The sequence below is a fragment of the Hippocampus guttulatus genome, chromosome 12 (assembly GCF_054856545.1).
Source record: "Hippocampus guttulatus isolate MCC_2025c chromosome 12, RoL_Hgut_1.0, whole genome shotgun sequence".
In the NCBI taxonomy this organism is placed as follows: Eukaryota; Metazoa; Chordata; class Actinopteri; order Syngnathiformes; family Syngnathidae; genus Hippocampus; species Hippocampus guttulatus.
Window position 1 is genome coordinate 10,016,139 of NC_141272.1, and position 16,120 is coordinate 10,032,258.

The 16,120-nt window shown below is 41.8% G+C and overlaps 2 protein-coding genes across 2 annotated transcripts; one reads left to right on the forward strand and one right to left on the reverse strand.

The window, feature by feature from the left end:
- Positions 1 to 271: 271 nt before the first annotated feature.
- ppp2r1bb (protein phosphatase 2, regulatory subunit A, beta b) lies at positions 272 to 12,747 on the reverse strand. Its single transcript, XM_086125617.1, has 15 exons — positions 12,594 to 12,747; positions 10,828 to 10,918; positions 10,576 to 10,676; positions 9,315 to 9,547; positions 9,096 to 9,243; positions 8,170 to 8,325; positions 7,078 to 7,192; positions 6,305 to 6,375; positions 5,722 to 5,856; positions 4,599 to 4,772; positions 4,394 to 4,454; positions 2,760 to 2,914; positions 1,696 to 1,838; positions 1,521 to 1,612; positions 272 to 1,425 (listed from the first exon to the last, which is right to left on the reverse strand). The coding sequence occupies exons 1-15, from the start codon at positions 12,669 to 12,671 to the stop codon at positions 1,406 to 1,408; spliced, it is 1,773 nt and encodes a 590-aa protein (XP_085981743.1). The 5' UTR covers positions 12,672 to 12,747; the 3' UTR covers positions 272 to 1,405.
- A 1,291-nt stretch (positions 12,748 to 14,038) lies between these two features.
- On the forward strand, positions 14,039 to 15,502 carry med29 (mediator complex subunit 29). Its single transcript, XM_086125480.1, has 4 exons — positions 14,039 to 14,214; positions 14,314 to 14,372; positions 14,551 to 14,635; positions 14,711 to 15,502. The coding sequence occupies exons 1-4, from the start codon at positions 14,053 to 14,055 to the stop codon at positions 14,936 to 14,938; spliced, it is 534 nt and encodes a 177-aa protein (XP_085981606.1). The 5' UTR covers positions 14,039 to 14,052; the 3' UTR covers positions 14,939 to 15,502.
- Positions 15,503 to 16,120: the final 618 nt, after the last annotated feature.

Consider the following 16,120-nt stretch of genomic DNA (forward strand, 5'->3'; position numbering starts at 1 on the left):
TCGTTGCTTTGTTCTGATGGATTTCCCACTGGACCGTAGCTTTCAATTGCACCGTTGAGGTCAGAGTAGGTAGAATGTGCACTCATTATGTTGTGCGCGTACGCTGCCGAGTAATGCAAAGGTGGCGGGAAAATTTTTTGGGGCTCAAGGGCCACTGAGATTTTTAAGAGACAGATGGGTAGGTCTTAACAGTTGCAAATTTTAAGTTTAATGTAATTTTGGTCAACATCCTCCCGCTCCTGTTAACCAGTCAAAGAAGGTGTGACACGTGTGTACTTGTTACTTTATTCAGATGAAGCTACAGTAGAACAGCATCAAATATGTGAAGCACTGAAAAGAACAATAAAACCCAAACTGGTCATTAAATGGTGCACAAACAGTCTTGCCCCTCCCAATTAAAAAAAGGAAAAAAAAGACAAACCAAGTCTTTTGGAAGCCTCACTCAAACACCAAGGAGGCATTTTGAGTCACATTCTAATGAACTTCGGGCCAAATTATAATTCAAGATCAGCTTGACCCTTAATTAAAACATTCTAATTGGTCCCCTCATCAAGGCTTGTAGAGCACTTCCATTTTGGAAAGTGGTTTTGTGACAGAAGCACACTTGGGAGACAAAATGCATTCTGGGCCTTTTTTTTTTTTTTAAATTGGGTGACCAATTGTATGAATAAAACACTGCAAGCTATTTTCTGGGCAAAGAGCTTGATGGATTCTCATTGTGGTTTATTTCTTCCGTTCATGTCAATAATATGCCAGTAGAAGGCTGGATTCGAGTCAATTGGGAGTTCCAGAAGCAACATGACCTCATCGCTACAATCCATAGATGTTTTCTACCATCTCATTACGAATCAAAGTGGATGAACAGCAGGGGTGTGGAAGCATTTTATCAAGTCCGATGAGGGCCCACGTTTGAGGTTTGATTTGTTTTTTTCGAATTACAAATGCTACAATTTGCCCATCCCTGGTGTCCAGTTAAAGGAGTTCAAAATACCGCCGTGTCTTATTCACACAAATCCACTCGTTTTGCCTTCTTGTGAGAGGATTTGGGTAGCAACCGAGACAAGCGAGGCTACTTCGCTTGTGAAGATAAGAAATTGTCGCCTTTGGAACCACTTGTCATAGAATGCAACATTTTGATGTTGCTAAAGACAATGCAGGAAAAAAAAGTAAAAAGGAGGAATGTGAGAGGGGTCGTGGGGCTCAGTGATGCCTAGCTAGCTTTTAACACTATTGGTCAGCATGCACCACTTGATTGACACTTGACGGTGAAGCATCTGTTTACAGCAAAGGGGCTTGAAGGAGCGAAATGGAGAGGAAAAATTAAAGTTATCGGACTGGTCAATACCGTTAGCCATTGATCTTGAACATCAATAAATATCTTGTAAAAGGGTTGAGACGCGTTGCTTCACTTATGCCAGGGCAAGACTGCAGGAAGAGGAAATAAAAGCGATGAGTACTCGTATTGTCCTCATCATTGGGAATTAAAGAAAATGACCACAGATTTAGTTTGATGTGCTTACCACTGATGGCCTCCTGGGCAAAGTACTTGACATCCATGTCTGTGTCAGTGGCCAACTTCTCCAGCACCGGCTTGACTTCATCCCGCAATGTGCTGAGGACACAAAATTGCGGCGGGTCACGCGAGCAACGGCCACGCGCAGTTTCGTTCAGAGCGGCGGGGAAGAACAAATTTACCTGCCATCCAGGATGGGTCCGATCTTCTGCAGAGATTTGGCTACGTTGAAGCGCACGTTGGCCACCTGGTCGTTGGACATCTTGAGGACCACGGGAAGCATCTGCTTGGTGGTGATGTCCTGACCGCACGCCTCCGACAGAGCCTGAAAGAAATATTAGTCACGCACGGCATGAAGACCTCGACATGAGAGAAACCAAACAGCCTTTGAACAGGCACACGGCTGCTCAAAAGGATGACTCCCCCCCCCCCCCCCCCCAAATGAATAATCATCCAGTTTTGCCTCTTGAACGCAGATATAATCTTACTTCCCCATGAAACAGTAAACGTTTTACAGCAGCAATGAGGAGGAAGTTAAGAAGCATGGCTGGCAAAAATGTGTTATTCTGCGTCACTTGCATCCTTCCTCTTCACATACGGCCATTAAGATGCAGCGTCGTGCATGGATCATCTTCTGCCGCCAACTCGTGGTTTTAAAAGAGAAGTGGACCCTAAAAATTGTCTTTGCAATATGTTCTATGTTGCCCCACTAGTCTAAACACATCAATCTGATTAATACAGTGGTACCTCCATTTCTGAAATTAATTGGTTCTGGAAGAAATTTCTTAACTAGACAATTTTGTAAGTCCAGACACATTTTCCATGGAAATGCCCAAATTCGTTCCAAGCCCCCCCCCCCCCCAAATTCAGACAAAAAATGTTTTTGTTACAATTAGATCATTACATCATAGAGCGCCTATAAGTATGTTGCGTTTAGGAAACTCGGAGCTGCGACTATTTTTACCTTTCGTATCAAGAGGCAATATTTTCCTGTTGAGTCGTTTCGTAACTTGAAAATTTCATATGAAGAGACGTTCGTAAGTAGACTTACACCTGGATTACGTTCGGGGAAAACGAGCAGTAAAACCCAGCTATTATTTCCATCTCAGCGGGCAGCCATTTTGTCACTTGTCAATGACATGTCAAATGAACTTTTTTTTTTTTTTAAATAGTCAGCAAAACAGATTTGACATCACAGATTATCAAGCCAAGCGTGTGTGTGTGTGTGTGTGTGTGTGTGTCTCACGTTGATGCAGAAGAGTGTAGTCATCCTGTGGAGGTAATTGGGGTCGTTGGCCATGCCCAGAACCTTTGGCACGATGGTGTTCTGCGCCCATTCGGCTCCAAACCTCTCCACCAACTTCATCAGGTTACAGGTGGCGGCCTCGCGGATGGCATACACTGCACGACCACACCACAACATTGATATTAGGTCACATGTGCTGACGAACCAAGGGAGACACTTTCACTATATTCATTAACAGGTGAAACACTTTAATATAAATCCCCTGCCCAAAAAAATAAAGTCTAAAAACACAACAAACGGCCTCCACTTTGAGGAAATAGGGTCAGCCAATGACAAAACCGCCAGTTCCATTCTTCTAAATTTGCTGTGCTCCAACGCAAGCTTGTCTTTTTGTTCTCGGATTTGATCTCGTCACTGACCCGAGGAAATCGGTGTCCAGTGGGCTGCTCGATACTTAACACCCAGCCGACTGCATGCTTTGCACTATAAACAGTTGCCTGCTATGACTGAAAATATGACGGGGGGCAGAGCGAGTGAAAGAAAAAGCCAAACATGTGAAGCCTACCGGGAGGAAAAAGACAAATGATTCATGTCATTTTTTAAACATGAATTTACGTACTACTGCAGTACAGAAGAGGTCCGACTTGAGCAAGGTAACGTCGCAAAAATGCACCCCAAAATGGCGACGGTGCTAATATGGTCGCATGAGAGCAGCAATGAAAGCATTGTGGTGTGTGCGCGCGCACGCGCGAGTCCTCTTATGTAACAGTATGGCCGGGCCCTTTCCCCAACTCCCCCAGACACTCACACAACATTCCAATGATGTAATGCAGCTGGCCCTTTTGCTCGCAATCACACATTTCTAATTGGGGCCAAGCGGAGAGAAAAGAAAGCCTCAACACATAACACAAAAGACAAGGTTCTCGCGTGCAGTGCGAAGTAGGACATGTAGTGCAGCTTGTTCAGGCACTGCGGCCCATTCCAACGTGTATCCTGGAGTTGCCAATGTCTAGTTCACTCAGCTCAGAATACCAGTTGCTGCTGTCCCTTATGTTGTCCTGTTCTGTGACCACGAGTGTGAGTGTAAGCTTAAAAAGACCGGTCCTGGCAAATGACGTTGGCGTCAGCGAACGGGCTTCGGTGACTCACCACAAATATGAAGTACTGTACACGTTTTTGCATTTAATTGAAATAATTTTAAATCTGATGGAAATGTTCAATATCTGAAACAAGAAATGTAAAAAGATCAAATGATTGTTCAGACTTAAACTAGACTCAAACATTGACAGTTTTTATTGACTAAAAGTCGACAAATAAAAAACTGATTTCTTGAACAAAACCAGAAACTAAAATGCTTGATTTATAGTCGACTAAAACTTGATTAAATAAAACCGGATGGGGTTGACTGAAAACTAAGAAGTGCTATTGAAAGTAGACTAAAAATGAGACAAAATTCTAAATTGGTTGCTAAAATGAATTCAACCATTTAGTTACACCTTTCCAACATTTTCTATGGGAACATTTTGTTTTGAAATGCGGATGTCGTGGAAACGATTGTGTTCCACTGCACCAACGCGCGCGAGCGCTCTCTGAAAATGCATGCAATGTACCAAGAAGCGCAGCAAGCACCTTACCGTGGTCAATAAGCCAGGCCATACAAAGAGTGTTGAGCTTCTCATCGAAGAATTCCACCCCCTAAAAGCAGACAAACAATAAATAAAAAAAAAATCAAATGTGGTTAATTATGAATTTTACACTTCAATGAAATCAAAGTCAAAGGGAGCGGCAGAACATTTTTGGGCGGCGATTTCAGCCGTCCCCCTCAGTGGTGCGACTCACCAGCTGACCCGCCAGCAGGGGCATGTACTCGATGATGGCCAGGCGGACCCTCCACTTGGCGTCCTCGGCCAGTTCCACAATGGCTGGCAGGAGCGACTGGGAGAGCTGACGGATGCCGATCACCTCGTTGACACAGTCCAGGTTGGAGATAATGTTGAGACGCACCTCGGGACACTGGTGACACACAGTAGTTGAAAAGCTTGGTTTTGTTGTTTGTATAGCTATATAACTCACTTGAACAAATCTAATCATTTGATATGCTAGAATATAATTTGTGGTCTTCATGCATGAACAAGTTTGCCTAACCATAAAACAATTGCATGCGAATAAGCAACTGATGCCTGTATTCTGTTCAATGTGGACATTACTGTTACACTTGTGAACAAATAAGGATGCTGCTCAAATTATTAGACAAATCTAATCACACTGTAGTACATCATAATGACAGTCAGTAATTGTATGATAAACACTTTGAGAGTAACTGGGCACCATGGGATTCTTACACTGCTGTACAAACTCATTCATTGGACACATTTCATAAACTGAGGACACTCTTTCCAAACCTTTCCTCCTCCTTGCACAAATGTTTACATACAAGGAAAGCCAAACTATTATGTTTGTTTTAAATACAAATGATTAAACATTTAATGTTAAATTTCATGACCAAAAAAAAAAAAAAACAACAAAAACAAATTAAGGATCTGAGCCGCGAGGCAAGAATGACTAAAACACTCATCTCCAAAAAGCCCCACGTGAGCTTCATTTAAAATTCTGCATGTCAAACCTGTCAATGTTTGGGGAGAAATCTAATTAGACTGACTTGGTCTTGTTTTGCATCGGCAAGACAGTGGGCCGAGACAGAGGCACAGATGACAGTTTCAATCCATCCAAAACATTTGGAGGATCACCTGCCTAAGTCTTTGGACAAAGCTACAGAAGAGTCCTACAGATACCGACACTCCGTTCTGTTTTTCTTGATTGAAAAAAAAAATAATACAATGTTCAAGCAAAGTGTGGCTGGAAAAAAAAAATAATTAAAAAAAATCATGTGATGTAACAAAGTGACTGTAGGCTGTGTAGTTGAATGAAGAAATAGAAAACATGAATAGTGCATTTCCTTTACCTCGTCCTTGAGCTGAGCCAGGAAGAGAGGCAGTAAATGCTCTATTGTGTTATCCTTGCCCAGGATAGCAGAGAGGCCCATAATGACCAAGGCCAGAGCTGACTTAACATGCTGGTTGGTGTCTGAAACCAGTTCCTGTGCACAGGCCAAAAAAAAACAAAAAAACAATAATATTAGTTGGTAGATGGTAATACAGCAGAATAAGAATCTTAAAAAATTAAAATGCATATGAACATTTGAATTACTAAATTATACAAAAACATCCATTTTCTAATCCGCTTATCATCGAAGGGTTGCGGGTGTGCTGGGCTGCCAATCGTAGGGCAAACAAAGACAAACATAATGAGCAGACATATAGCGTCACACACTAGTTTAAGATGTGATGTAATACATAGTGCCCCCTGCTGTTTGAAAGCTGTAGAAAAAAAAGCAGGAAATAACGAGCACCACATACAAGTTTTCTTCTCAAAGTGTCAGCAAAGCTTGTAAAAAGTTGAGCGGCTGTAAACAGACACACCGTTTCACACTCACTTTATGACAAATGGAGTTTGAAGTTCACCTGGAATTTTATTTTTTTTCTTACCTTGACGCACGGTAGGATGTGAGTCATGATGATCTGCTCACGATTGTCCTCTGGGAGGTTCTCACAGAATTCTAACAAAGAAGAACACCCAGTAAAATATTTAAGTTATTAAGCATTGATATAGCATACCATGTTTTCACGACCAACAGAATAAAGGATTAACATCTCGAAGAAAGCATTTATTTAATGCAAAGCAAAACATGACACTTTTTACTAGAGGAGGAGCGGAAGATGACCAGCTTTTCCATGCAATCTGCCGGATGTTGCTCTGCCACGGTTGTCCTTGCCGCCCAAATGGATAGGTGGCACCGTTTTATTGATCAAAAGCACCAAGCATGAGGTGATCTTAAAATTCTCTTGCGTCTGCTGGTGTCCCATGGTGCTCCACGTAACTGAGAGCTTGCAGCTTAAACTGCTTCGTAAGGCTGTCTTTGTTGGTGCCATTTTCAGGGGTTCTGAGACAAACTAATGTGGTTTTAACACAATGCACATCCCGGCGCATTTTACACATACTGGGGGTGTGTCTTTAGTATCCTCTTTCACACACACACACACACACACACCTTTCCCCACTTTAACGTTCACATTCCGTCCGCTTTTCCTTTCCATAAGCAGCGTGTCGGCACAACATCAGTCAGTCAAGCGCAGATCGAAGTCACACAACGCCATTCACTGATTTTGGAACGATGTGCATACACAAGACCGTTTTGGAGAAGATTTAGGATTTAAGTGCACTTAATGGTTGAGAAAATACGGAACATTCATGGACTGACCTTTGACTTTGTTAGCGGCAGCGGCACGGACCTCAGCTTCGCAGTCCTTGAGAAGGTTCTGGAATGCTGGGACCAGGTCATTCTTTGTGATTTCTGGACCCACTGCCTTTTGAAGCTGAAAGGGAAAAACAACTTTTCAATATGGAAATAACCGATTAACATGACTATAAATTTCAACCATCACAGACAATGACACAATGTTACTTTGAAGTCAAGAAGGGCCGAACCAATATGTGTGTGTAGATATATATATATATACAGTATATATAAAATATTACTTTTGGAGGGAGACGGATACAGTTTCCAAATAAAATTAATTCCAAAATATACACACAGTATAAAATAACTTTTTGGGACCCTGAACATTCACCAGAACGACTACGTTTACATGCAGTCGATAACGCCTTAAAAAACGGAATTTTAGCAATATTATGGTTGTGCTCGGCCAATTAAATAAACACCGTCCGAAATTCAAATATGCTTTGAGTCAGGTTTAAAAACAAACAAACAAACAAAAAAACAACAACACAAGACTCCTGGGTTCCTCATTTTCTAACCAAAATATTTGGTCCTATTAACCACACATCAGAATAATTCCATTCAACGGAACATTTGTTGGTTTTCTCCACATGCTCAATCCACAAGGAATTTGGTCTTTTGACTACGGAAGTACTTTTATCTGGCGTGCAAACCACCAGAACTACAGATAGAGGTCAACAAATATGTTATGCTATTCATTTGAATTCCCAGCAATAGCTGTTAATGGATTAGATGTTTTTCTGAAACGACTGACATTGATGAGGAACTAAGAAAACCGGTAACGAATCTGAAATCTACCCAGATGAGATCCCAGTAAACTTTCATCATAAGGGCACTGACAAAGCGAAATGTCATACCATGCACTTAAGTACAGTTGCAATCAATGTCAGCAGGAAAAGGGCTTATTCTGCAATTCAACAAGGTCTACCTCATTTAGATTCACAGCAAGAGTGTCGTCTCAACAGCACAGCTGAATTCTACTTCAAGATGAACTGCAGCATTGCGGGTCATTATTCCATTCGTGTGCAATTCTGTGGTTCGTGTCAAGATTACCTCCGAGAACTTGTCAGCCACCATGTAGCGGACCCTCCAGGACTTGTCCTCGGCGGCCTGCCGCAGGGTGGGCATCACCAGGGTCTCCAGGTCCTCCTGAGGCAACAGAGTGGCGATACTGACGCAAGCCTCCACTGCCAGCAGCCGCACTGAGTCCTGAGGGAGCACAGAGAAGGCACAAATGTGGCCACTGCTGGAAGAATAGGCACTCCATTTAAGAGTACAGTGCAAGTTCTGAGGAAAATGTTAAAGCTCATAAAATAAAATAAATACGCCTTTATTTGTGGTATCGACTGCAGTCATCACATCATGCAAAGCTGTCAGTGCATCTCACTAGACTTCATTTCAGGCAGCATTGTGATTTACACTTCCCCCAAATCAACAGAATAAACACATCCGCAAAAAGTCACTGTGATGAGAGCAAACATGTTTAAAGCCGTCTCCGGCGATTTCAAAAGTACGTTAGGCCAAAGTTAGCGAGTGTTTAAATGTTATGATTTGGGTGGCAGCTATCCAATAATTCTGAAGCCATTTCAAACAATGAATTAGGATTTTTAAATTTTTTTGCATTACTAAGCAATAAAATATGCGGCGCAGCTTCCATGGCGGGCTTTGTGCATTTTAGTCCATCTGTTTGAGAAGTTTGAAAAGAGGGAGCATTGAGTGAAGATGTAACCCACTAGGTTAGCTTCTCTCGTTAGCCAGAGTGCCATAAACTTGCACTGTTGTTACCTTTTAATGTTTTATATTACCTGATTGGTTTATTTCAAGTTATCACTGAGATACGCTTGTTAAATTTTTTTTTTTTTAAAGATAAAATTACGTGAGGTCCATCAACAATGTGACGTTTGCTATTCCTCCTCATTCACCTTGTTGTTAAATGAGCGTTTTGATTCTCCTTTCTCCTTCTGTAATTAGGCCAATACCTGCTCATCAGAGGCCAGAGCCGTGAAGAGGGAGATGATATCACTTCGAACATAATCCAACTCCAACACTCGGGCAAACTCGCCCAGTTTTGAAGCGGCAGCACGACGGACCATTGGAGTGTCGTCTGAACACAGGGTGCGGAAATGCCTGAAAGTGACCACAAACACATTTTAGCAAGTCCAATTCAATTCGTGATTGGGTGAAAACACTCCACTTACTGGCGAATCTCCGCCTTGACGGTGCTAGAAACACGTGGATAACAGACACTGAAGAGACCGCAGGCCGACGTGCGAGAAGTGAACCAGTCACCACAGGACAGCCGCTTGACCAAGGGCTCAAAATGGACTTCCAGGTCAACTGGAGAATGCTCCTGAGAGATTTTGCGCAGGGACTCTACAGCTTTGTCTCGAACGACAGTCTCCTCCACTGTTGCTAGGCTCTCCAGAGGAGGCTGAGAGTTGGGGAGAGGAGGACAGTGGGTGAGTTGGTATAGTTTCTCAGACTGGATTTACACTGCATGGTTCAAGCATTAACACTTTGATGCCAAGAATCCAACTGAACACTTGTGTATTTGTATGATTGTTGCGCTATTGTCTCTGCTGTATTGCCACTGACCAGCGTTGACTCTTGTGGCATTGCTTTCATTAATTTGGGCGTCATTACCTTGCCAAACAAACACTTTGACCTGCAGTCAAGCATTTACTATGACAGGGCTAACCAAATCGAGAGCTATATCCTGCCTGTTTTAGAGCTCTTCCGACTCCAACACACCTGATTCAATTGCTCATGAACATTTCATGCTTTCATAGAACTTGATCATATGAGTCAGGTTGGGTCCTAATTGCCCCACGGGGATAAATAAAGTTTTCTGAATCTGAAGTCGAGAGAGATCTAAAACATGTCGAAGATGGCTCTTGAGGAACCGAAGTTCCCTACCCCTGCACTATGACTTCACAAAATTTTTAAGTGTGGCATAAATGTTCAGGCAGATGGTCAAAATCTAGATGACAGCAATAAAGCAATTTAATCTGTGGCTTTATCACATCAACTTTTCATGTTCCACAAAACAATTACATTCAGTCTTAAGCACCGAATTTATTTAGAGACTATATAAATAATAATATACAATATTAAGGATGTCCTGAGCCAATCACGTGATCGTAAATCGAGGTGATTTTTAGCTGAGCACGTATTGTGTGAATTTTTTTTTTTTTTAACATTTAAAGGTCACAAAGCTACAAAATCCAAATGTGCCACTATCTTGCCAAATAGAACAGCAGTAGCTTAGTTTTACCGGGGAACCCCCTCTCTCTCTTTTAAGTAGCGATGCAATTTGTGACACCCTCACACCCATAGAAATGCCTCCTCCGCTCTGCACTGCTATCCTGCAGTGTAAATCCTGCCTTAATGAAAGACAGAGGCCTAAAATGGAGTATTTGAGTGTAGTTTAAATGATACTATAGAGGGTCTGGAACGTACCAGGAGACAGTGGACATACTCTGGGCCTCCCACCAACATGGTGAAATTGCCAAGCTGCTCAGCCAAGGCCAAGAGCACCTCATCTTCATCGTAGATGGTGTCTAACACAGACAACGTTCCGACAGACATCAGTATACACAATTGAAAATGTGATACCATTCTTGATATCACCTTAACATGTGACAATATTGTTAAAATGTGGCTGCCAAGTCATAATATATTTTTATTGGCTGGATTGAAGTCATTGCTTACCTGTGAGGAAAGGAAGCAGTTCCGTGCGAGTCCGCTCCACACCAAGAGCCAGTGCAATAGTGGACAGCTTCTTGATGCTGTTCAGTCGCAACTGTAGAGCAACAGAGAGAGAATCTTGACGCCATATTCAACATGATCAGACAGGACCTTACCTACTAAAACATTTTTCACTACACCAAATTACCCGAATAAACGAGGCTGCCCAAACAGCTGCTAATAATGGCACCAAAATATGCATCTGAATTTCTGATTAGTTAGCGGTAATATTTGTTTGCGTCTTACGTTTGAGACTTGTTGGAGTATCTTGTTGTGCTTAGGTCACAGCAATTTATTTTAAACGGATAACTTTGTAAGATGGCTTTGAAGTGATAGCGTTTTGAGGTGCTATTCCCAACTAATAGGTCAGGACTGGAAAGCAAGTGAATCCAGGCTAAATTTAGCTACTCCCTGACACACCAAGACGTTTAGATTGGAACAGTCTGGTGACATATTGTCACATCTTAGAGCGTTTTGATAAAAAGCACAAAACAGCAAATATGTTGTTTTTTCATCCAATATCCGAGGCTAGATTAGGAATCAACAATAGGGTGAAATTCACTTTGTACTAACTTTTACCACATGTTCATCAGCTTGTTTAAGTGCTACTAACACACTTTTCCAAGCAGGGGTAATTATTCGTAGTGCTGGAAGATGATTAACAAGTTTTCCAATTTTATCTGAGAGAACTACTTTGTACAGCCTAAACCAGGGGTGTCAAACTCATTTTTGTCGCGGGCCACACTGTAGTCATTGTTCCCCTTGGAGGGCCGTTATGACTGTCAAACCATATGAAGAAGTCAAGATTAATGATTTATCCACGTAGTGTTTAAGTGACTGTAATGAAAGGTTTGGTAACAAGAAAATGCTTACAATATCTGCTATTTATTACATATGAGAATTTGAAATTGTACAAGAGTTTAGAAAGCATCAATCATGGAAGTTGCCATGTTTGATTTGCTTTTGTGGGCCACGTACAATGATGTGGCGGGCCAGAGCTAAATTAGTTTATACATTAGCCTTGGAACTGAATCTTTGTTGACATTTGACGATTACAAAAAACTGTGGCTCCATGCAAATCGACAGATGTAATTCACTGTCGTGAACTATTAACAATAAAAATTGAGAACGGTTTTGACGGTGTCAAGGCTCCGCGGCAGGACTTGCGTCTCAAAGCTCCGAGAATATCGAGGGTTAACTGACGGAATTTGGACGACAGCAGAGCACAGGTCGTGTTGTTATTGTGTCATAAACCTCCTGGTGATGACTAGCACAAAACAACGACACAAATTGCACCTTGGTTAAAATTCTTCATTTACTATGAATGAACACAACATAATGGCAAACTATAAAGCCATTGCTGTAAAAACGAAACACTTTTGTCATGACAAACCATCGATACTGGAAGACGTCAGAGGCTTGTCCAATGACTGGAGAGCGCCCGATTCATTCTAGTGAATCATTGTCACAGCCGAACAACAAGCGATAGTGAATACTGCACATTCTATTTGGACGTAATATTTCTATTAGGCACAGTAGCGATCATAAATACGAGTTGCTGCTTCGACAAGGGTGCGCCCCTGGTTGAGAAAGGAGGATAGGCCCCACTAGCATATTTGCTAGTTAGCGATGCTAGCCAGCTAGCCAGTGGTGAAGAAAATGTCACACAACGGGCTCCCGTTTCCAGCGCAGTATCAACAGCAAGATCAAAGAAAGCGCTCGCCACCCACCTGAACGTCCTCATTTCGCAGTTCGTCAATGAGAACGGCGATAGGGTAAAGAGAATCGTCTCCATCGGCTCCTGCCATTTCGGATTGTGCAACGATGAAGCGAATTGAGCTGCTGGGGCCAACTACGGGGTTTCCGGCCCACTTATGAGGGAGCTGATTCGCCTTCACAGTCGTTTGTTACTCATTCAAACCGATGACGTTCAAAGGTAGCATAGTGAATTTAGAATGCAAACAAAAGCAGTCTCCGTTTATTTATAATCATAAAAAAACTCAATATTGCATTTTGATATTTTTTTTAAAAAACGGCAATCATTATACTGCATTAGAATAAATAGATCCTTATCCATACGTCAATACCTGGCGCCCCAAAAATTTGGTCCAATTTTATTCATTAATATATTTTAAAATGTAATAAATTTTTTGTTTCTTATTGGCATTATCTATCTATCCATCCCTCCAACCAACCTGAACTGGTTGCCAGACAATGTCAGGGCACACATAGCAACCAACCATTTACACAATTTATCCATCCATCCATGCATTTTCCATTCTGCTTATCCTCACAAGGATCGCCGGGCGTGCTAGAGCCTACCCCAGCTTTTTTCGGGCAGTAGGCAGGGGACACCCTGAATAGGTTGCTGGCCAATCGCAGGGCACACGGAGACGAGCAGCCATCCGTGCACACACTCACACCTCAGGACAATTTCGAATGATCAGTCAGTCTGCCTGCCATGCATGTCTTTGGAATGTGGGAGGAAACCGGAGTACCCAGAGAGAACATGCAAACTCCACACAGGAAGGCCGGAGCCGGAATTGAACCCACGACCTCTGCGAGGTCGACTCGCTAATCACTGGCCCTGCGGGCCCCCTTACACAATTTAGTGATCAATTAATCTAAAGTGCATGGTTTTGGAATGTGGGAGTTAACTGGAGCACCTGGACAAAACCCAGGCGGACACGGGGAGAACATGAAAACACTGCAAACAGGAAGGCCAGGGCCAGATTCGAGCCCGCACACAAGTCAGGCTAGTGGACCACTACACCATCAGCAACCTGCTACAGTATACTGTAACTGTATTTGGGTATGAACCTCCTGAGATCTCAGTGCTCCTTCTATCTGTTCCATCTATTTTAAACATAAAACATGTTTTAGTTGATAAAATATCTATTAAAAATATAATTGTGAAATATGTTTAATAAAAATCTAAATTTGTATAATTATTTTATTTCATTATTTCTATTTACATTTTAAACAAAATAAGAAATATTGCCACCCTTTCCCTCCTCCTAGAAGCCTGGGCGACAAATGTATTAGATAGTCATTTAAATTATTCTTTTCCTATTAAACATGTTTTTGTTTTATTTCAAGAAAAAAATAGCACCACCCGTGTTCAGCTCAACCGGAAATGTATCTTCTATTTCCGGTGTTAGAGTGTTCGCCAAATCTGAACTAACCAAGATGGCGTCTCAACAGCAGCAACCTGGTGGTCCAAGTTTACAACAACAAGCCGCTTCTCTGCAACAACAGCAGCAGCAGCAGCAGCAGTTGAATCAACAGCAAGACTTCGACCCGGTGCATCGATTTAAAATGCTCATTCCGCAGTTGAAAGAAAGTCTTCAGGTCACAAAACATACAACCCTCTTGTAGGATGTGCCTTCAAGCGCGTCTTCAAGTTGTTGAAAGACGACTGAAGTGACGACTTTGTATTTATCCTCACAGAACCTAATGAAGATCGCGTCGCTTAACCTTACCCACAACACGATCATAGACAACGGAGTGTACGTACTATTCTTTTCTTAACGTTATGTACAGAGGGTCATCGGTTTACGACGGGTACTTTTTGAAGTTATGTATGAAGTTTTACAAGAAATTTGTGTGAAAAAGTTAGCGTTTACCGTGAGGTTGTAACCATGCCAACTATTGAAGTCTTCAGGTTGTGTTTTCTTTGTACCTTAGCACAAGTAATGATGCCGCTGTTCAGCGCTTTGACAAAAGCTTAGAGGAGTTCTACGCCCTCTGCGATCAGCTGGAGCTGTGTTTGGTGGGACACCTTGAATACATTGTTTTTTTTTCTGTAGTTGTGGTATCTTCCATTCACTTGTGTCCTCCGGTGCAGAGGTTGGCGTACGAGTGCCTCTCGCAGAGTATCGACAGCGCCAAGCATTCACCCAACCTGGTTCCCACCGCGACCAAACCGGACACGGTGCAGACGGAGTCCATGTCCTACGCCCAGTACCTTGGTATGATCAAGTCCCAGATCTCGTGTGCCAAGGACATCCACAACGCTCTGTTGGAGTGTTCCAAAAAGATAGCGGGAAAGGGACAGCCTCCGGGTATCATGTAGATCTTCTCACTGGGACTTATTTTCTTGAAATATTATGTATTGTTGGGTTTATTGCTGTTTTGTACCACCTCCACCAGAGGAGTAACGCGTTGTCTTTTTTTATGTGTTTGTACAAGATGAGACATTAAAAAAAAACTAACTTGTTTCCTCTGAACTTTGGGCAGGGTGAAGGAATTACAATTTTGCTGTCGTCTCCTGGCTATGCCAAAGAACAGAGCAAAGCTTATTGTTGCAATTTTATGCATTTTAATGTCGCCTCCCGTAAGCAAATAATTAGATGTCTGCTGTCATGCATTAAAGAAATTGCAACAATTGCTGTGCACACAACAGTCACATATTGAGGAATTTTCTTACTCAGTGTCATGTCAGGATGCTGGAGGCTGATTGACATGAGAAAGCTTTGATTGCTTTTCCCTGGTTGGCTGCATGTGAGTTTTTGTCCGATTTTTTTTTTATTTTTACACTAGAATCGAAAACTTAATTTTGGATGGAATTGCATTGATTAAAATCTCAGTGTTGGCAATTTGATGGTTAAAAAGAATTCCAAATAAAACATTATAAATACTTGTGTACAAACGTAATTTTTGAAAGAATTTCTCTGTTGTGTTACACAATCAAATTCAAACTGATGTCAAAAATATACTTACTTAGTTGTGTCCAAACTTCATTTTTGAAAATTGAAGGTAAAAAATTCATTGCTGGCATACTGTTGTAAACAAAACAAAAATGTGTTAGAAGTTTGAAATCCTACAATGATGGTACATACAGCATATCTTTTGATCGTTGTTTCCAAGCATTTTTAAAAGACAAAGACTGTTGTGTCTGTGCTAGAAATTTGAACTCAATCTCTGATGGCAATAATACTTCCATTTACTTGGGGCCTCTTCAGAAAGTCCCATCTCCTAACCTTTATACCACCTTTCCGGCACCTTTGTAGGATTACATCATCATGATAAGGAGATGAAAAGGTGCTTCTTTCCCAAAACGGCAAAGTTTCAAAGGAATTAGACTCTGCTTTTGCTAACTGACGTCATCGTATTGCTATCGTAGGTCTATTCCATGCGGACTTTAAATCCAAACGTAATATTAAAATAAAAAAGATAAATACTTTTTTTGTGCAAGAATCTCTGATGTTTTTGATTTGCCCATTCTTACAAATACTTTTTGTCCAAGAATCTCTGA

Excerpts from the sequence above, each read along its gene's own strand:
- ppp2r1bb (XM_086125617.1), bottom strand. The coding sequence starts at position 12,671 with ATGGCAGGAGCCGATGGAGACGATTCTCTTTACCCTATCGCCGTTCTC. Across the intron at positions 8,326-9,095 it reads CTCTGGCCTCTGATGAGCAG|GACTCAGTGCGGCTGCTGGC; the intron begins GTATTGGCCTAA and ends GTGCTCCCTCAG. Across the intron at positions 2,915-4,393 it reads GGCCTGGCTTATTGACCACG|TGTATGCCATCCGCGAGGCC; the intron begins GTAAGGTGCTTG and ends GTGGTCGTGCAG.
- med29 (XM_086125480.1), top strand. The coding sequence starts at position 14,053 with ATGGCGTCTCAACAGCAGCAACCTGGTGGTCCAAGTTTACAACAACAA. Across the intron at positions 14,215-14,313 it reads AGTTGAAAGAAAGTCTTCAG|AACCTAATGAAGATCGCGTC; the intron begins GTCACAAAACAT and ends TTATCCTCACAG. Across the intron at positions 14,373-14,550 it reads ACGATCATAGACAACGGAGT|CACAAGTAATGATGCCGCTG; the intron begins GTACGTACTATT and ends TTTGTACCTTAG.